Consider the following 22,544-nt stretch of genomic DNA (forward strand, 5'->3'; position numbering starts at 1 on the left):
CCAGTGAATTCATACCCCCAAAGGAGCAATTAAAATAAAATATAAGAGTCAAGCTTTGAAAAGAAAATCATAAAATTTTATTATTTGAACTCCAGTAGGATGGAAAGTAGCAATAAATTAATTTTCTGATATCTCTTTATGGTTTTGCCATTTTTAGGGTTAATGAAGTCTTTTGACACAGAGTTGCTAAGCGAGAAGTGTGCTCCTCCTGTCTGCTCAGATAAGGTTTAATTACAGACACTGTGCGAAGCCCGAGGGCTGCTGGGATATTAGCAGCTTCAGTGCTGTGGTAATTGATCTGTCGTGATTATATGTGTTGACACTCGAGCCTCTTGGCTGAGTTGCAGCTCTGAAGCACTTTGACTGATGATACGCCACTCGTTCAGCGTTCAGCAAACATCATTCAAGATCTGTTAGATAAAGAGATGAATGTGTTATGTGTGAGAGCTTTTCTTTAAAGCATTTGGAAACAAAAAGGTGTTCAGTTGTATTTGCACTTGCACATAATCTGATGTTAGGTTATCCCCCACTTTATCATCTTTGAAAATGGATGTCTTTTCTCAGGCCTATTCATAATTTTAGATATGTTAGTCTAAGTGAGTTAAATTCTTAGTCTTGTTTTGACTGTAGTATTTTATTGTGTTACTGTGTGAATGTATTTTGCCTTGTAATGCAACTTATAATGTACTGTGTGACATTATAATATTTATTCACCTTTAATGTAAAAAGACTATTTGACCTTATCTTCTTTTCTTTGTGCGATAATAAACACACAACGTTGAACATTGCATTTTTGTAAATACACTTAAAAAACATAACTGAATACTTTAATGTAAATATATAAGCAACTACACACATTGTGTAAATTTCACAAAAAATATTAAAATGTTTTCTATGTCAAAATGTCACATTTGATTCAGTGTGTTACTTTGTGTTTTTTTTTTATTTATTATTATCTGTGAGATTTACTTGCAATTTCTGAGAAAAAAAAAATTCTATACCATTTATTTTCTGCGTATGCCACAGTGATGTATTTACCCACATGTTTTCATTGTTTTTTGTCTTTTAAACTATTACAAATGCAAATAGAGCTGACTGCTTGACCTTTGACCCCTAATGGCCATAGGCTTGATTCTCTTCCATCTGCAGCAATTAATGAGCTGTCAATCGAGTGCAAGGCCACGCCCTCAGGTTGTTTGCAGATGCAGTATGTTTTCATAGAACATCAAATACAAATCAACTAATTATTGAGTTTTCATGGATCATAATTGACAGATGATCTTTGTGGGGTGATTAATCTCTTACAGTGTTTACTGGATGTTTTGAAAAGATTGAGTTCTGCATAATCAAAAACCATGAGTCTGTGAAGGTATGCAAATCATTTGATCAGGACTTCAAAGAATCGCAAATCATTTGATTCAGTTCGGGACTTCAAAGAATCATTTGATTTACATCGGACTTCAAATAATCGCAAATCATTTGATTCAGATCGGGACTTCAAGAATCGCAAATCATTTGATTCAGTTCGGGACTTCAAAGAATAATTAGATTCAGTTCGGGACTTCAAAGAATCATTTGATTTAGATCGAGACTTCAAAGAATCGCAAATCATTTGATTCAGATCGAGACTTCAAAGAATCATTTGAGTCAGATCGGGACTTCAAAGAATCATTTGATTTAGATAGGGACTTCAAAGAATCGCTAATTATTTTATTCAGATCGGGACTTCAAAGAATCATTTGATTTAGATCGAGACTTCAAAGAGTCGCAAATCATTTGATTCAGATCGGGACTTCAAAGAATCATTTGATTTAGATCGGGACTTCAAAGAATCATTTGATTTAGATCGGGACCTCAAAGAATCGCAAATTATTTGATTCAGATCGGGATTTCAAAGAATAATTTGATTCAGATCGGGACTTCAAAGAATCATTTGATTTAGATCGAGACTTCAAAGAATCGCGAATCGCAAATCATTTGATTCAGATCGGGACTTCAAAGAATCAATTGATTTAGATCGGGACTTCAAAGAATCATTTGATTAAGATAGGGACTTCAAAGAATCGCTAATTATTTTATTCAGATCGGGACTTCAAAGAATCATTTGAGTCAGATCGGGACTTCAAAGAATCATTTCATTTACATAGGGACTTCAAAGAATCGCAAATCATTTGATTCAGATCGGGACTTCAAAGAATCATTTCATTTAGATCGGGACTTCAAAGAATCGCAAATCATTTGATTCAGATTGGGACTTCAAAGATTCATTTGATTTAGATTGAGACTTCAAAGAATCGCGAATCGCAAATCATTTGATTCAGATCGGGACTTCAAAGAATCAATTGATTTAGATAGGGACTTAAAAGAATCGCAAATTATTTTATTCAGATCGGGACTTCAAAGAATCATTTGAGTCAGATCGGGACTTCAAAGAATCATTTGATTGAGTTCAGGACTTCAAGTACAACAAATCATTTGATTCATTTGATTCTTTTTTTCTGATTTCTATAGTAACTAATGTATTTAACAGATCAGCTTGATTGTTGTATGACTAGTCAACTACTAGTTGAGCGATCTTAAGCATTCCTAGTGTGTGTGTGTGTGTGTGAGAGAGAGAGAGAGGTGCTGAGCACCGGGCTCAGTGAAATATATGAATGTGGATTAAACTGTAATGTGAGTTTGAGTCAGAGGAGCGTGTTCAGATTACCGTTTAATAAGCGTTTAATTAGACTCCTCTGGCCACGGCACGGGTTCGACAAGCTTCGGTTTCGCTCTTTTCCTCCACCATTATTCCAGTCTTTCTAAGTTGTCTGTCGACCTGCCGTAAACACATGCGAGATGTGAATGAAAAAGATAAACTTCAATAAATAAAGCTGCTTCTATCTTCTCTGGTTCTTTAGTTTCAGTAGCGAAGCCACTTCTTTTCCTATAAGAAAAAGAAAAGAAAATGTTTTTTCTTGTGCTCTGTTACTCAGAGACTGCTTTGACAATTTTATGTTTTAGTTGTTGTTTTTTTTCATGTTTTTTCCATCACTGTCCACTTTAGTTACCTAGAAAAAAATCTGCATAAACATTCATCGAAACATCTTTTGTGTTCTACGGAAGAAAGAAAGTCATACGGGTTTGAATCGACATGAGGGCGAGGAAGTGATGACAGAAAGATCTTTCTGGCTGAACTCCAGCTGCTAAAGTTACAGCGATCGCATGTTTGGAAGAAGATTTAGATACATACACACACACACACACACACACACACACACTTACACACACACACACAGATGATGCCCGTGGTGAATAATTACTTAAGGAGGCCCCAGGCAGCAGGAGAGCCTGTTTAAGGACCCTTAATCTGCTCCCAGTGGGAGGTTATGAATGGCCATGGCCCCGGGGCCCGATGATAGGAAAGAAAGTACAACAGCTTCTCTAGAGACACGTCAACAGCTGTGTCTGTGTGTGTTTGAGTTCACGCTTGAGGGAAAAGCATGCCAGTGAACGTGCACATCTACAGTCGACCTGTTTGAGTCAGTGTGATCTGCTGTGATATACACTTACTGCTCAAAAACCAAAACCATCGTTATAATCACTGAAGCTGTATACTCTGATTTCACACTGAATCTATTACTTACATTGTACGTACATCTGCGCTTTGTAGTTTATGTTGCGCACTCAACAAAATGATGACTTTGAACGGTGAGTCATCTGGACGCTTCTGATTGGCCATTGCGTTCCTGTTCATTTGATTTGGCATTGATTTTATGGTGGAGTTTATTTGATTTTGGTTGGTATCCAGTTGGAGATGGGTTGCACAATCTGCAAATATTGATACAGACTGGAACAAAACAAAGAGAGAATTAGACTGTAATCCAATAAGAGGATTTCTTATTATTGCTGTCATAGAAATAATAATATTTATTATTTTTATTATACAATTGTATATTTTATATTCTTATATTTCCATGCTGGTAAGTTGATGCAATACTCTAATACTCATGTTAGATCCAGTTAGAAATACTTTGAGTGACACTTTTGGTCTTGATTAAGAAGCAATTATATTTATCAGTATTTATATTTATTTTATTTATAATTACCGGTCTCTTCTGCTCACCAAGGCTTCATTTATTTGAGAACAAATACAGTAAAAACAGTAATATTGTTGAATATTATTCTAATGTAAATCATCTGTTTTCTGTGTGAATCTGTGTTAAAGTGTAATGTATTTCTGTGATGCTCCGCTGTATTTTCAGCATCATTCCTCCAGTCTTCAGTGTCACATGATCTTCAGAAATCAGAATAATATGATCATTTACTGCTCAAGAAACATTTCTGATTATTATCAGTGTTGAACACAGTTGTGCTGCTCAATATTTTTGAGGAAACCGTGATGCATTTTATTTTTTAAGATTCACAGGTGAATAGAAAGAACAGGTTTTATTTGAAATAGAAATCTTTCATAACATTATAAATGTGTTTAATGTCAGTTTACTATCAGTTTAATGCGTCCTCGATTAATACAAGTATAAATCTGATGATTGGAAACACATTTTGACCTGTAATGTATTCTTGCATTCATATTTGCAGATATATTATATATATAAAGTGCTATCTAGGTAGTGCTCACTATGTTTTGGCACGGAGCCGCAGTATCACCGCTGAAAGATGTTGTGAACCCTGAGTGAAGCTCACAGCTGCTGTAATGATTACTTCCAGATGCTGTCAGGATGAGTGTGTGTGTGTGTGTGTGTGTGTGTGTGTGTGTGTGTGTGTGTGTGTGTGTGCCAAGCCTGGCTAACATCTTCCCAGCTCACACTGTTACGCCGCTCCCTCGAGCTTCACTTCAGTCTCATACAGCCAAACACTGCTGTAACTCAATCAGCCCTGCCCTGTGTGTGTGTGTGTGTGTGACTGCACACCGGACTAATGAGAAACACACCGTCTCGCTCTTTTCTCTTTCCATCAGGACACGAGTGGAAAAAGATCCGGTGCCCCGGAGCAGCGGTGATTCATGGACGGAGCGGGACTGTCTGCGTGATAAAAATACAGCTCAGTATTGGTGCCACACCGAGCATGTGATTTATGAGCGTCTTAAGCAGATCAACTGACAAAATCCAGAACAATGGAAATGCATGAATAAAAGAGTCCCAGAACGGACCTGAAAACATGGAGAGATGTGGATGGCATTTGCAGAGCAACCCATGAGTGAAATCTAGCAACTTTAGAGTTCACAAGCAAGAAAACAGAACTAATAATAGCTAACTTAGTCATAAAAAGTTTTTTTTTTTTAAGAAATTGATACTTTTATTCATCAGGAACATGTTAAATTGATCAAAAGTGACATTGCAATGTTACAGAAAATGTATATTTCTAATAAATGCTCTTCTCTTTCCTCCAGTGAAAAAGTGTTCTGGTCTGAATCAGGAGAGAAATCTGCACAGATCAAGCAGCGTTTAAACAGATCTAAACTAATATGAGAGACAACAGGAGATGCACTGTTTCACTGGAGGAAGTGTTATTATTGACAACTTAATGCTGGATGTGTTTCAGGTTTGGTCTTCTCCAGATGTTCACTGATGGACTGGAGTGCTGTGGATTATTGTGATGTTTTTATCAGACTCTCATTCTGACGGCACCCATTCACTGCAGAGCATCCATTGATGAGACACTGATGCAGTGATACATTTCTCCAAACCTGATGAAGACACAAACTCATCCTGATCTCGGACGCCATGAGGGTGAACACATTTACAGCACATTTGTTGAGCTATTCCTTTAAGAGAGCACCTGGTTTCAGCATGATTATGTTTGCGTTTTATCCACTGGGTTTTCAAGGGTGGGTGATGAACTCTCATTCACACTCATGTAAACACAAGCAGCTTCAGCCCGAGGGAGTCGAGTCTCACGCGAGCGCTTCACTTCACGACCGCAAGAGCTTTCCTCCAGAGACACAGAGAGAGAGAGAGAGAGAGAGACACACACAGAGAGAGAGAGAGAGAGAGAGAGACACAAAGAGAGAGAGAGAGACATAGACAGAGAGAGAGAGAGAGAGAGACATAGAGAGACACAGAGAGAGAGAGAGAGAGACATAGACACAGAGAGAGAGAGAGAGAGAGAGAGAGAGAGAGAGAGACTCACTGGCAAACCCAAACAGAACAACAGAGTAAAATGCGATGCTATCTGACTCTAAAGAGACAGTAGAGTATGGCAGAGTATCTGAACACAGTGTCAGATCAGAAACTGAGAAGCACACTGACCAGATACAGACTCGTTTACAGAAGACAATCAGCAGATTTTTTAAGAAATTGAATTAGTCTTAAAATGAAAGTATGCAAATGTTAAATTAACTGTAAATGCACTGTACTATTTTTATTTTTATTTTATTTTATATGAATAATAATTTTTCAATAGCAGGTTTTACTTTAACATTTCCATTCAATTAAAGCTTCATATCTTAATAAGTTATGTTCCAAATTTTAAGTTGATATGAAAAAAGTGAGGGTGCCATCCAAACCCCGTTTCATTTTTTAAATGCCTTTTTTGTCACAATTGTCTAGACAACTGTGGTCAGTGAATTAGCACGGTTTTGAGTGGATGGGTTGTGTTTGTTCAGCAGAGGTTCATCTGAAGCGCTAAAGACACATTCATCTCACAGCCAGCACCTGATAAAGTGTGTGTGTGTGTGTGTGTTTGTGTGTGTGCGTGGGCGTGTGTGTGTGTGAGAGAGAGAGAGAGAGAGAGAGAGAGAAAGGAGACTGCGAAGACCATTATTTATATCTTTAACCCTAAGTGACGCTCAGTGCTTTAAGTGGGCCAGTATGTTCATTTGGACATCTGTTTTAATAGAGGTTTTAATCATTTGCCTTCGCTGCCCCTTTTCAGAGCACCCTTCACAATGCACGCTTCCTAATTCTTCCCAGCTCAGAGTATGGAGCGTGAATCATTTGAACCAGTCTGGGAGTTCGGAGCGGATTCACGAATCATTTGAGTCAGTTCGGGAGTTCGTAGCGGGTTTGCGAATCATTTGAGTCATTTTGGGGATCGCGAATTATTTGAATCAGTTCGGGAGTTCGTAGCGGGATCGCGAATCATTTGAGTCAGTTCGGGAGTTCGTAGCAGGTTCGCGAATCATTTGAGTCATTTTGGGGATCGCGAATTATTTGAATCAGTTCGGAGCGTGATTCATTTGAGTCAGTTCGGGAGTTCGTAGCGGATTCGCGAATCATTTGAGTCAGTTTGGGGATCGCGAATTATTTGAATCAGTTCGGAGCGTGATTCATTTGAGTCAGTTCGGGAGTTCGGAGCTGGATCGCGATTCATTTGAATCAGTTTGGAAGTTTGAATGCAGTAATGCAGTAGCTCTTTCTAAGGGTATTTCCTTTTGCACATTTTATTTATGTTCAGTAGTTCTTTCTAGCTCAAGCAAATCCACAAACTAATAAAAGGATTTATTATCAAGGTCGTCTGTTGACTGCTTTATATAAAAGTCCTTCAATATAGTTGTTGTTACCTCAGGGGATGAGGGGGCCACTTAAAGCTCTGGTGACGCTGGATGTCTCAGTTTTATTGTTCGATGACATTTAAACAGCTTCCCCTCCGCAGTCGGCTTCAGTTCTTGTTTGTCACACAGCACAGACTTGAGATATAGTGCATGTGATTTCTGGACTACATTATGATGCACTGTAAGAAATAGATAAGGAGAAATCAGTGAAATGTTTAGTATTTAAAAAAGCAGCTGTAGTTGCCAGTTCTTTACTGTTAAATTAGATCTTGTAGACTAAACTTGCATTTACAGTAAAGTACGTAAAACAGCAACCTACTGAAGTACTAAAATCTGCTTTGTACTTTTACTAATATACAGAAAACACCCTAAAAACACAAGAGGTGCAAACAGTCACACTTGAATCAAAGCCCATCACAAGCAATTTACAAGCAGGAAACATTCATTTAATAGATGTAAGATGTAACATAAAACCCTAATAATATATAATATTCTATAAATTATTTTCATTTCCAGAAAGTGTAAATATAACAGCATTTTACTGTAAAATATATTTTTGCTCTAACTTCTCCAGTCTGGATTTAATTCAGTGTCCAGACAGAAATCTCTTTGTTTACAGTCTAAAAAATTACATTAAAATAAATGATGTACACGATTGAGCTCCAAAATAGGGAAAAGCATTACAAATTATTTTTTTTATTTATTTATTTTATTTTATTGAATGCTCTTCCCTATTTTGGAGCTTGACCGTATTAATCATCGTTTAATTGCATTGAAACGTTTAGCTGTTTTCCAGAGAAGGAAATAACACAAGCGTGAGTAAATGATGACAGAATGCATATTTTAGAGCGAACTGTTCCTCTAGATGTTGTATTAGTTTCAGCTCTGAGAGGTTTACACGATTGTTGTGATTTGAGTAGCTATTAATATAAACTAACAAGAGATTTATGACTTAATAAGACATCTTGAGCGTGCCGTCATGATTTGAGCAGTTCCACATGGACACATCAGGATGATTCGAGGAGAACTGCTGCTGACATCATTTCCTTTCTAATGAGGGATAAGAGCAGCGCTACACACACACACTCACACACACACACACACTCACACACACACACACACACACACACACACACACACACATACACGGCTTTAAAATGGGAAGAGGGAAGGAAAAAACGAAAGGTATTACTTGCATACAGTTCAGCATGTGTGAGGTCAGAGGTCAGTGCAGGGTCAGCTGTATTTGACCCCTGTGCAGGTGTCAGCAGAACTAGAGAGGTGTTAATCTCAGCCACTGTGAGCAGGTGCAGTCGAACAGAGCGATGCAGGCCTACACACACACACACACACACACACACACACACACACACACACACACTCACACACACACACACACACACACACACAAACACACACAAACACACACGCACACATACACACACACAAACACACACACACGCACTCACACACACACTCACACACACACACACACACACTCACACACACAGTCCTGTCCTCCTGTCCCGCCTCTCTCTCTCTCTCTCTCTCTCTCTCTCTCTCTCTCTCTCTCTCTAGGTTTGGCTGAAATCGAATCCTCTCACTGGAGTAGTTGCCTGTATTGTGTGAGAAGTTGCTGGAAACAAAATAGCAAGTGTACGCAGAATCAAGTTTATGCAGCAGGAGACTCTGTGTGTGTGTGTGTGTGTGTGTGTGTGTGTGTGTGTGTGTGTGTGTGTGTGTGTGTGTTGAAAGTTTGAAACCAAGAAAGAAAAAAGGTTAGAAATAAAGGAATAGTACATCCAAATGTGCTGCAAATATCCTCACCCTCAGTTCATCAGAGATCAGGATGAGTTTGTTTCTTCATCAGGTTTGTAGAAATGTAGCACTGCATCAGTGTCTCATCAATGGATGCTCTGCAGTGAATGGGTGCCGTCAGAATGAGAGTCTGATCAAAACATCACAATAATCCACAGCACTCCAGTCCATCAGTGAACATCTGGAGAAGACAAAACCTGAAACACATCCAGCATTAAGATGATTTTAACTCAAATCTGCACAGATCAAGCAGCGATTAAACAGATCTAACTTTACAGCTTCTGTCTTCTCCAGATGTTCACTGATGGACTGGAGTGCTGTGGATTACTGTGATGTTTTTATATATAAAACTACTTAGTTATACTTCATCACCAAAACAGAGATCAGATCAATGAACCGAATCATATTTTCATAACAGTGCATGATGTTGCTGATGTAACTCAAACCCACAGAAAACGATGTTATGTTGTTTGATCTCTGACTTCAGGTATGGAGTGATGTATTCATGCACATGTTCAGTGTTTAGAGCGAAGAACTGAGCTGCTTCCCAAAACCTTTCCAGGAGAACAGAAGGGGAACTGCTGAAGTGTGTGTCGTCCTGCCCTCTGCTGGACATCACAGACACTCAGGAGGATCAGAAGCATATACTACGTAATGTACTTCTGTAGTATACAGTTTGCACACTCTGTAATTAAGGCATGTATTACATGCAACGATATAACAAACACTGTTCTCAATACTGTACTCAATGCTCAACTACATCTTCTATTTCCAATGTTTATAAAAGTAAAGACATGTTTTGAAAGAAATAATTGAATTTAAAATGCAGTTATTATTATACATTTTTTTCTATATAGTAAAAAAATTATATATATATATATATATATATATATATATATATATATATATATATATATATATATATATATATATATATAAACAATTTATAGTTAAATTTGTAAGTAATTTTTTAATCAGTAATTTTTTAATAGAAATGTCAATTGATACAGTATGTATTAATAGTTTTTAATATTATTTTGAATTAGTTTGTTTTCTGTTTTGATTTAAAATGTAAAGTTTGTATATATTTTTTGTTTGTTTTAAATGTCGATTTAGAGTTTAATTTTTATTTAAAATAGCTAAATTAAATTAAATTAAATTAAATTAAATTAAATTAAATTAAATTAAATTAAATTAAATTAAAAGTTCTAAGGTATACTAAATGAAAATGACAAATTTTGTCTTGGCAGCTACCTGAAAAAAATTATAATAATAATACTTTTTTATATTTTAAAGTTTATTATTTCTGTTGTAGTTGAAAGAGTTTATTTCAGTTATTACAGTTATCAAGTTAATCCAAATGAAAATCAGAAATGTTGTCTTGGAAACTACTGAAAAATAAAAACATTTATAAATTAATTAATTGATTAGTTAATAAATAAATAATAACAAAGTTAAAAGTTAAACTACATTAAAATTAGCAATGCTGTCTTGGCAACTAGTTGGAAATAAATAATAAAATAAAATTGAAAAAATATCTATAACTTTTTAATATATTTTATTTCAGTTAAAGTTTATTTTAAGTCTTGAACAGAAGGTGTGTTTTTTTTAATGATATTAGCTTTAGATTCCATTACTTAATAACTAATAAGCTTATAAAAAATAATGTATTATTGCATGATGTATACAGTTTCAAAATGTTTTACAAAAATGTGTGAGTATGTCAAATATAAAGTGCAGTAAGTTGCATAGAGATGCAGTCATGTTCGTCGATGCCTAAATTGCACATAAATATATATATGTATATAATTGCACATAAACACCTGAACACGAGATATCTCAGAAGAAGAGATAAGGTAAGGTAATTCTCATGTGAGACGCGTCTGCGAGGGGCTGTGTTCGTGTGATTGTGTCTTCCTGTTGTGGTGAACATCAGACAGGTTTCCTCCTCGCGGTTCACCACGACGGGTCATTTTCACAGCCGAGGCATCATGTGCAGATATCTATCATCCTCCAGAGCAAGATTAGACAACCCAGACCCAGACGAGCCGCCCGCAGCCTGATAGACAGCCGTCTAGACACTGAACCGGCTCTTTTTCCGAGCATTGTTTACTAGCATGTAACAGGACTGAAAACAGGAAACCTGCCACACACACACACACACACACACACATGAGTTCCCCAAACGCACGTGATGAAGAACCAGAGGGCTTGTGTCGAAGTGTTACACAATTACTGACATATCTAGGTCAGATTTTACATTTAATTCAGGGTTTTTATCATATTGTCATTTCACCGTAGAACATAGTAATCTTAGCTCTCCTGAGGACAAGCTTCATCATCATCATCATCATCTTCATCATCTTCATCAGTGCATTGATTCAGTTACTTTATTTTAAGGTGTCCTTGTATATAATCATGCATTTAAGTACTGGGTTATATTAGTTAACTACATGTACTTATGCTTAGGATTTGGCTTCGAGTTAGTTGCATGCAATTATGCATAATTTATTGTTATTGTAATAGTAAGTGCATGTAACAAGGACATCTTAATATTCAGTGTTACCCAAATATTAAGTATTTGTAATAAGATTATATAACATTTTTAAATACTTGTAATCAGACTTAGTGATTACATGACTACATCATATTATACATCATTTATTTAATCAGTTTTAATTAGAGTTTTCTCACAATTTCAGCTACTGACGAACACATTATTTTTTATTTGAATTAATGTTTTATTTAATCATGTATTACTGTGTCTTTGGGGAAAAAATGCACAAACCTTTTTGTCAGCTGATCCTCTTTCATCTTATAAATTTAGCTGAAGTGCTAATAAGCTAATAATTAAGTGACACATTTGCATATTCAACTGGTGATGGACTACATTTATAAACGTGATGTCTGTGATAGTGCGTCTCCAGTGATGAGCACCAGGGGGCGTCACACACACACACTTCATCTGAAATAATCAGTTAATCAATGATGTTTAAATATGCAAATGAGACATTAGATATGCACTCATTCGCATTTTCAGAAAAGACTCTTGTTTAATTTTATTATCAAATTAAGGTTAGAGGATTTTTCCTATTTTGGATGTTTCTTTTTGTCATGCCATAAATCAGAAAATACTGTCAAAAGACAGAAAACAGACACATTTTCAGCATGTTTTTACAAGTATAAATCAGTGTGAATGAAATATGAACAAACCTTCAGAATAAAGATAGGAATAAACTGTTAAGTTTGGTGTCTGTGAGAAAAAAAAAAACTCTTTAAAGATAAACATGCTCTTAAAATAAACTCTTAAATGTGAATTTGGGAAGAACGAGAGCAGACGCTTCAAAATGTCAAACAAAGCCTTCAGTTCAGACAGAATCAATCATGATGCTCAGTCAAGCTGAACACAAATGTTTTACTCTCGTTATACCGGGGTAAATCATTTAAAGAGTTAAATCCTCACCGGTGCACTCTGTAGTTTATTTTTTTTCATTGACTTTTTAACAATGCACAAAACAGTTCATTCATTTATATTTAAGTGCAGTTTTTCTTAATACTGTATGTTAATGTGTTTCTTCTTAGTTCTACAAATGTAAGAGAAACATTTTGTTTTATAATTTGGAAAACGTTATGAGAATGTTACATTTGACTGTGCTTCTAACCAGTGCTTTAAGTGGCCCAAAAGAGGTGCAGGTACTCTATTATAGACACAAAAAATGTAATATTTTCCGTTTTTTTTTTTTTTTTTTTTTTTTTTTAATGACTCTCCTCATCCCCTGAGGTAACAACAACTATATTGAAGGGCTTTTATATACAGCAGTCAACAGACGACCTTAATAATAAATCCTTTTATTAGTTTGTGGATTTGCTTGAGCTAGAAAGAACTACTGAACATAAATAAAATGTGCAAAAGGATTTTGAAATAATACCCTTAGAAAGAGCTACTGTATTACTGCATTCAAACTTCCAAACTGACTCAAATGAATCATGCTCCGAACTCCCGAACTGATTCAAATAATTCACGATCCCCAAACTGACTCAAATGATTCGCGAACTCGCTTTGAACTCCTGAACTGACTCAAATGAATCGCGTTCCCCAAACTGACTCAAATGATTCGCGATTCCACTTTGAACTCCCGAACTGACTCAAATGATTCGCGAACCCTATACGAACTCTCGAATTTATTCAAATGATCCGCGAAGCCGCTCCAATCTCCTGAATTGATTAAAATGATTTGCGATCCTCAAACTGACTCAATGATTCACGAACCCGCTCCGAACTCCCGAACTGACTCAAATGATTCGCGATCTCCAAACTGACTCAAATGATTCGCGAACTCGCTTTGAACTCCCGAACTGACTCAAATGATTCACGATCCCCAAACTGACTCAAATGATTCGTGATCCCGCTCCGAACTCCCGAACTGACTCAAATGATTCGCGATCCCGCTCCAAATTCCCGAACTGGTTCAAATGATTCACGCTCCATACTCCGAACTAGGAAGAATTAGGAAGCGTGCATTGTGAAGGGCGCTCTGAAAAGCGGCAGCGAAGGCAAATGATTAAAACCTCTATTAAAACAGATGTCCAAATGACATGTGCATACCGGCCCACTTACAGCACTGCTTCTAACGTTCCAAATGTTTTAATGCATTGAGAGCGGTTCATCTTGTTGTTTTAGCATTAAAGGAGCGTTCCATTTTATAAACATTATGAAAACTTTATGTCTTAATGTTTTGTTGTTTGTTTTTTTAATGTCCAGTTATTTTTTAATCTATTAAAACTAACATACTTCTTGGTTATATGAATGTTTTCATTTTGAAAACATTATGATACATTTGAATGTTCTCAAGGTTTATATTTAATAAAAGTTTTTTTATTGGCTATACAAACGATAAAGAAATATTCCCTATTATCATTTTGAAATGATGTTACAATGTTACATTTCAGTGTCCTCTCAACATTTAAAACAGCTTAATCATTAATAAAATGTCAAGATTTCTTGGTTATGCAAATGTTAGGAATATTCCATTTCATAATTTAAAAAAATATAATTTATGAAAACATATTTTTTTTATGTATTAAGAATATTTCATCTTGGTTACTCAAACAGAGAAACGTTTCATTTGATCGTCTTGAAACATTATGAGAATGTTACATTTCAATGTCTTCGTCAACATTTAAAACACCCATTCTTTTTATATAGAGAGATTTTTGTTTTTGTAAAGAACTATTCTCATTTTGAAAATGTTATACGAAAATTCTATTGTTACTGAAAAACTTATATTGTTATTCAGCTTAGTTCTGAGAATGCACAAATGACATAAGGACATTCTGAGAACATGCTTTCTCTCAGCATTACGAGAATGTATATCAAATATTAATCATGCCATAGTTTTTAACTGGAAGTTCCCTGTGATCTGGGTATAAAGTACTATTTTTTTAATAATTACATCACTGATGAATCATTCACAATAATGAGTTAATCTAGTCCATAGAGTCAGCTTTCCCTTTACACTGTTGAAGAATTACACAGAACTGATCAAGACCTGTATGAGATAAACTACTAATACTTTATAAACAGGTTGCTGTCTTATAACTGCATGTATGCATGTATGCATTTAGTGACTTACAAAAAGGAGCAGGACAAAGAAGACACAAAGAGGTGTTTTTTGCATGCAATGCTAAGTTTATTTGATTTCATCCAGACAGAAATGAATGCCAACACATCTTTTTCCTGTTTGCAACTTAAAAAGCCTCCAAGTGTGATGATGCATCATCGTTTTGAGTCCAGAACAACCCTCTCTGAACTGCGATGACAGAGATTATGTGTTTCTAAAAACACCAGCAGCAGTTTGACTTCCACACAGAGACGTGAAGCGGCTCAGAGTCACAGGAAAACAACAGCACTCGCTTCCCACCAAGAGCAGTGATTGATCTGATGTCCGTTGGGTGAAAGTTTAAGCATTCAGAGAGAGAATGTACAAGACAAATCACAGTTTTAATGAGGATCGGTATCTTCAAACGCTGAGCTCTGCATTCTTCAGCTTCTGATTTAGTTTGTTCACTACATGAAGCGTCTCGTTACAAGAACTTACAGTAGAAACAGACGTGTTTATGGTATCTGTGTTGGTGAGAAACGGCTTTTGATGCGTTCAAAGCGCGCTGGGAAGACGGCGATTGTTTTTCTCAGTGTGAGAGCAGATGATTTGAAGTTATTTCTGTGTGAGTTTTTCCTGCTTGCACAATCTCCTGGCACACATGGCCCTGCACTGGGGGTAAACGCCTGAGATTTATGGGTGAATGTTTCAAATAAAGCACTGCTTGACAATGAGAAACCACATCACTGCACGGCTTTCATTCAGAGTCCAAATAACAATAATTCACCTAAAGGAATCATGCAAAATGTAGCTTGCATTGCATTCTGTTATGTGCACAGAAACACAGAGCTTGTGTAAAGTACATGCATAAAATAACAAGACGACCTGCTGCATTTAACAAGATGTGCAATGAGTTAAATGCATAATTGTAAATGTAAAAGAAATTGAAGAAGCAATCCTGCGACCTGATGAACACTAAATAACTGCATGTTTAGAATCAAAAACACCTGCGCTATAAAGACAAGCCTCAGTTTTAATAATAATTTGCATATTGTTGGGTCTATTCAGTGCATGATACATTGTGTTTACTGTGACCGTGCTCTTTTAGTTTCATTGATATACTATTGTAAGATTTGTTAATGTGTTAAACAGCCCTCACGGGAAGACATTTGTCCTCCGTTGTTCCTCCATAACAGGCTCCTGTGCTCTCTGACCCTGTGACCTTTGACACAGAGGTGGAAACTTGACCCTCAGCATCATCAGAGCAGAGGTCAGAGGTCGTGTGTGTGTGTGTGTGCGTGCTGTAACACTCCAGTCTCTCCTGTAGCCTGATAACTGGACGTCATGCATTAGTGAGGTGTGTTGGAAGCGTCTCTTCTCAAACCCTCAACTTATCTCAGTACAAGAGCTAGAAAACCTGTGATGGAAACTCTGAGTAATAAAGACTTACACAATAAAATATTCCACTTCTATAGCCTTTTCAGTACATTTAAAGAATTGGTTCAGGTGAATTATTCAAAATAATGGCAGAAATAAAACAATGCACTGCAGTGTTTCTGTGCATATAAACAGAGAAACTTAAAAGCAACTATCTGCTGATTAAAGTAGCTGATGTTTCATTCATCTGTTTGTGCTGAGCTTGTGATTGGACGAGCTCCGCGTCGCTCATCGTCAGGGGGCGTGGCTTTGATATCGCCCTCGCTGGAGAACGCGTTTGAGACTCAGTTTGAGTCATCATCATCATCATCACTGTAACAGCTTTACGAACACCTTTCACTAACTGAACACGTGCATGATTGAAAGTGTGTGGGAAGTTTTCTGAGCATTGTATATTTGGATCTGCGCGTGTTTGGACTTCATCAGAGCGCGTCACGATGTGTCTCCGGAGCTGGTCGAGGGTCTTCAGTGCACTGCTGCTGCTGGGCTTCTGCTCTCGGGTCATCGGGGCTCATGAATGCGAGCACTGCTCCAGACTGGAGCTCGAGCTGTGCGGCGGACCGGACTGGACTCTGGGCTTCTGCGGATCCGGACTCACCTGCGCGGCGCTCAACAGAACCGGACCGGCGCGCGCACCCGAGACAGGTGTCTGCAGAGGTCAGTGGCGCGCGCGCTGAATGCATGCTTATCATCACAGAACAGAACAGACAGGATTGCATTCGTGCAGGGTTGGGGAAGGCTACTTTGGAAATGTAAAAGGTTACAGATTACAACCCTACTGAAAAAAACGAAGAAAACTAAATCAATAGAAACCGTCACAGAAATTCGAATGGTTTCCACTACACATACCATAACAAAACATCAACTTTTAACAGTGTAGTGTCTAATTTGGGACATATTCCATTAGGATTTATTGGTTTCAACAAGCCACCAATAGAAGGCGTCCAATTACTAGTTGAGACCCTTAACAGTTTCCATTAAAACCAGTAAAACCATTACAAACTCTGTGATCATGGTATTGCCTTTAAAATACTACAGTATATATGTCTAAAAAAACATGGTATTGCCACAGTTACTTGTCCAAAATACTTTTGTATTGCCATAGTTTTGCCATAGATATATGTCTTAAATGCTTTCCATATCCAGAAAATAATACCATGGTACTTTCAGAACTTTTTACATTTCAGTTCACAATTCCTATTCTGTTCCAGTGAGGTTTATAATGTCCAAATTGTGACGTAATCAAGAATAATCAAAGTTATTCATGAGATTTGCTCGGTCAATGTGAATCTAGGTTTACCCTTCCAATCTAAATTCTCATTCAGTTCGTAACTCATTGATTTAATAATAATAATAACTGCACAAGATGATTTGGCTCATGATGATTTGATCTCTGATGTGATGTTAGGCTCATATCCGAGAGTTTAGTCAGGAGAAGGTCGTAACGGCAGGCTGGAGCTGGACTTTCTCCAGGTCTAAACACTGGGATTGAGTGAAAGCAGAAGTCTTTCTGAGGGAAGGTTCCGGAGCTCAATTAGCCCTCGTCTTCATCTTCCTCCTGTGGGGTCAGGGGTTCATCCCGAGGGGTCACGGCCTTGATTGGGTTCTATTTACTGGCCAGCGTTGGGGTTAATTCCTTCACAAATGATCCACAACGAGTCCGACTTGTGTTTTTTGTTCAACTGCTTACACAGTTACACAGCTTTTTTACTTTACACACAAATCCAAAACTCGCACAATGCAAAACGCCTCACATCTTTTGCAAAACTAAGTGCTGTATTCAAATCTCACAAACACATCTCAAAAGCAAATATTTGCAAATATATTAATTCCTGTTAGATGTGTGTGTGCTACATAGAGAATCACGTCTTGTGTTTCGCAAAATGGTTTTATGAAACCGAAAACTGAGTCAAAGACTGAGAATGAGTGTGTGTTTTTGCAGATTTGGAGCGTGTTTCTGCTGTTTGAGTGTCAGCTTTCAGGAACTGTGTGATTTAGTGTGTAAATGTTGAAAATAACTGTAAAAGATGCTGTTGTTTAGTTTGTCTGCGTGATCTCGATCCTAAAATCAACCCCTGAGTTGCATCCAAGTGCTCCTAAATAAAAAGCCTTTTGCTTTTCAGGTTCAGATATTCTCGGTGTGGTCAGTTTTTAAAGGGGACTAAATGCAGATTTCCCAGCCACTGATTAACATGCATCTCTTTAGGATAGTAATACATTATTCATGATTGTCATCATTAATTACTTCTTCCCTCCCATTAGCACAGAAATTAATGAGGCTATTTATATTCTGACATGGCCGAAGGCGAATGGAAGATGTGAAAATGAAAAGAGATTGGTGAATATTGTACAGTATATCAGTCTTTTTTTGGGGTACATCCATTGGTCACATGCTCTTGAAAGTAAATGTTCTAGACTAGTCATTGATGGTTCCTTGAAGAACCTTGGAACATCCATAGAACCTTTCCATTGTTCTTCAAAAGGTTCTTCTTCAACACTATTTGAAAAAAAATAATAATTTGATTTTGTTGATGTACTGTCAGAATATTTGGACTGCATTTATGGATTTGTTGGACAAAACTAATGATAATTTTCTGCAGTTTATTCTGATCTGCAAACAAAACCTGCAAATATGCTAATTAACAACCTGTACATCATCAGTACTGCCCATTTAAAGCTGCAGTGTATTATTTCAGCACAACTAGCGTCTCCAAACAGAATAATGACTGTTTTCAAACAGGTTTCCCAACTGGTCCAATGTGAATCTATCTTAGCAGTTCAATCATTTCGAGCGCCTGTTTAGTCTTTTCTATCAGACGTCTGAAAGACTTTCCTCTGAGGTCAGTCTCCTCTCTCGGTCTGGTCACCATGTTCTTCTGTTTGCCTTTTCATACTGATAAAATATCAGCCTCCCACATTTGACCCGTAACTATTATATACAAGAAACAACAATATTGAGAAGGGCGCAATGTGTGCAATCAATCTCCTTGAAACTGATTAAACTAGTTATCATGTGGACTTTAGATAACAACACTAGACCAGACTGTTTTTATTTCAGACTAATCTGAATTCAGCAAGTGTGTTTCCAGGAAAACAAAATAGTGGTAGTATTACCGTATTACCATGTCTAGAAGACCTTTGATAATACCATGGTACTTTTTGGTTCTTTCAGTCGGTGGAAACACCTTTACACTGTTTTGTTATTTTAATTTCCATTTCCATTTCCAAAATCTTATAGTACTGCCTTGGCACGTTTCCAAAAACATGGTATTGCTCCCCAAATACTACAGTATTTTTATGGTACTGCTCCCAAAATACTATAGTCTTGCCATAGTGCCATGACCAGTACACCATTGTTTGAACACTGATTTTTTACTTAGTAGAGACACTTTTACATTTATTTTGACACCCAATTTGTTGCCATGATGTTTATAATGTAAAAATGTCAAGTAATCCAAAATTAGACTTTTAAATTAGACTTTAGACTGCTGTATTTATTAGAGAGCAAGTAAGTTTCCCATGTTTTTTCATCTTTCTGGATTTTCTAGTTCGATCCAGACTCTGTTTGGTAAACCTGTGCACATAAACACAAACCACTCTGTGATCGGCAGACGTGAACAGATGTGCTTCGTGGGCGCCAGTGTTCGGGGTCATGTGAAAATATGAAAATATCCTCACAGGAAGTATTCGTACGGAAAAGACGTTGGCGGAGCGGATCATTCTGAGGTGACAGGAAATAATAGGGAAAGTTTTGGCTGGGTGTCCGACGGCTGGTTTTAAAAGCCTGTTTGTGATGGTGTGGGTTTCCACAAATGGGAAGTTTCTGTGCCAAATGCACCAATATCTGGCTGCTTTGTTTCAGTGCTCAGTCATGTCTAAGAATGAGGTTAATATACGAGCCTGTTTGGGCCTTATAATAAATCAGAAAACACATTATACCTCATTTGTTTTTCCTAGATGATATCCACATCTAATAGCACTGTAGGTTTCTATTTCTCTCTCTTTTAGAATAGCAATGGATCTCTACCCCCAAATACTACAGTGTTTCCATGGTACGTGTCCAAAATCATGGTATTGCTCCTAAAATACTGTAGTTTTTCCATGGTGCATGTCCGAAAACATGACATTGCCCAAAAATACTGTAGTTTTCCATGGTGCATGTCCAAAAACATGACATTGCCCAAAAATACTGTAGTTTTCCATGGTGCATGTCCAAAAACATAGTATTGCCCAAAAATACTTTAGTATTTTCATGGTGCATGTCCAAAAACATAGTATTGCCCAAAAATACTTTAGTATTTTCATGGTGCATAACCAAAACATAGTATTGCCCAAAAATACTTTAGTATTTTCATGGTGCATAACCAAAACATGGTATTGCCCAAAAATACTTTAGTATCTTCATGGTGCATAACCAAAACATAGTATTGCCCAAAAATACTTTAGTATTTTCATGGTGCATAACCAAAACATAGTATTGCCCAAAAATACTTTAGTATTTTCATGGTGCATAACCAAAACATGGTAATGCCCAAAAATACTTTAGTATTTTCATGGTGCATAACCAAAACATGGTAATGCCCAAAAATACTTTAGTATTTTCATGGTGCATAACCAAAACATAGTATTGCCCAAAAATACTGTAGTTTTCCATGGTTCATGTCCAAAAACATAGTATTGCCCAAAAATACTTTAGTATTTTCATGGTGCATAACCAAAACATGGTAATGCCCAAAAATACTTTAGTATTTTCATGGTGCATAACCAAAACATAGTATTGCCCAAAAATACTTTAGTATTTTATGGTGCATAACCAAAACATAGTATTGCCCAAAAATACTTTAGTATTTTCATGGTGCATAACCAAAACATAGTATTGCCCAAAAATACTGTAGTTTTCCATGGTTCATGTCCAAAAACATAGTATTGCCCAAAAATATTTTAGTATTTTCATGGTGCATAACCAAAACATGGTAATGCCCAAAAATACTTTAGTATTTTCATGGTGCATAACCAAAACATAGTATTGCCCAAAAATACTTTAGTATTTTATGGTGCATAACCAAAACATAGTATTGCCCAAAAATACTTTAGTATTTTCATGGTGCATAACCAAAACATGGTAATGCCCAAAAATACTTTAGTATTTTCATGGTGCATAACCAAAACATAGTATTGCCCAAAAATACTTTAGTATTTTCATGGTGCATAACCAAAACATGGTAATGCCCAAAAATACTGTAGTTTTTCCATGGTGCATAACCAAAACATGGTAATGCCCAAAAATACTGTAGTTTTTCCATGGTGCATAACCAAAACATGGTAATGCCCAAAAATACTGTAGTTTTTCCATGGTGCATGTCCAAAACATGGTTTTGCTCAAAAATACTGTAGTATTTCCATGGTGCATGTCCAAAAACATGGTATTGCCCAAAAATACTGTAGTATTTCAATGGTGGATGTCCAGAAACATGGTATTAGCCCAAGATATTGTAGTTTCACCATATTGCATGTCCAAAGCATAGTATTGCCCCTAAAATACTATAGAATTATCATGGAAAAGGCCCCAAAATAACTGTACTTTCCAAAAATACTATAGTTTTGCTATGGTAATGTTTAAAACATGGTATTGCTCTCCAAATACTATAGTATTGCTATCGCACCTGTCCATAAGCATTGTAAAGCCCCCAAAGTACCACAGTATTACCATAATACATGTCCAAAAACATGGTATTGCCCCCAAAATACTATAGATTGCCATGCTAATGCCCCAAAACTTGGTATTGGGAAATATCAGAAAACACATTACACCTCAGTTGTTCTTCTAGACAAAAATGAGATCAGTGGAAGAAATGAGCTAATAAGCACATTTACTATTACTTTAGGTCTGATTTTACTTATCCTCAGGACTGTTAGAGTAGAAACGCATCTCTGCTGTGTCTCCTGAGCAGTTTTATTCTGCTTTGTTTGGGGAGCGTTTGTGAGCCAATCCCCAGGAGAGCATCATGGGGGAACGTTCGTAGGAGCTGCCGAAGCCACTTTGTCTTTGTTTATTCACATGCAGCAGGCTGGGGGGTCTTCAGCTAGAACCTGCATCTGATGTGGATACTCCAGACGTATTTAACACACATGCGGATGGCAGAGGAATAACATAGAGATGCATGTGAGACTCCAGGAGAGCTCACGAGAAACCTGAA

The 22,544-nt window shown here is 36.9% G+C and overlaps 2 protein-coding genes across 2 annotated transcripts in view; both read left to right on the forward strand.

Annotated features, from left to right (window-relative positions):
- The window catches only part of LOC127976780 (bcl-2-modifying factor), a 56,096-nt gene extending 50,630 nt beyond the window's left edge, over positions 1 to 5,466 (forward strand). The window contains exon 4 of the mRNA XM_052581449.1: positions 4,958 to 5,466. Coding sequence (XP_052437409.1) covers positions 4,958 to 4,999 — 42 coding nt within the window. The 3' untranslated portion in view covers positions 5,000 to 5,466. The remainder of the gene's footprint in view (positions 1 to 4,957) is intronic.
- Positions 5,467 to 16,650: 11,184 nt separating this feature from the next.
- LOC127976777 (cysteine-rich motor neuron 1 protein-like) overlaps positions 16,651 to 22,544 on the forward strand; it is a 28,899-nt gene continuing 23,005 nt past the window's right edge. The window contains exon 1 of the mRNA XM_052581443.1: positions 16,651 to 17,004. Coding sequence (XP_052437403.1) covers positions 16,785 to 17,004 — 220 coding nt within the window. The 5' untranslated portion in view covers positions 16,651 to 16,784. The remainder of the gene's footprint in view (positions 17,005 to 22,544) is intronic.

This window comes from Carassius gibelio, chromosome B17 (assembly GCF_023724105.1).
Source record: "Carassius gibelio isolate Cgi1373 ecotype wild population from Czech Republic chromosome B17, carGib1.2-hapl.c, whole genome shotgun sequence".
Classification (NCBI taxonomy): Eukaryota; Metazoa; Chordata; class Actinopteri; order Cypriniformes; family Cyprinidae; genus Carassius; species Carassius gibelio.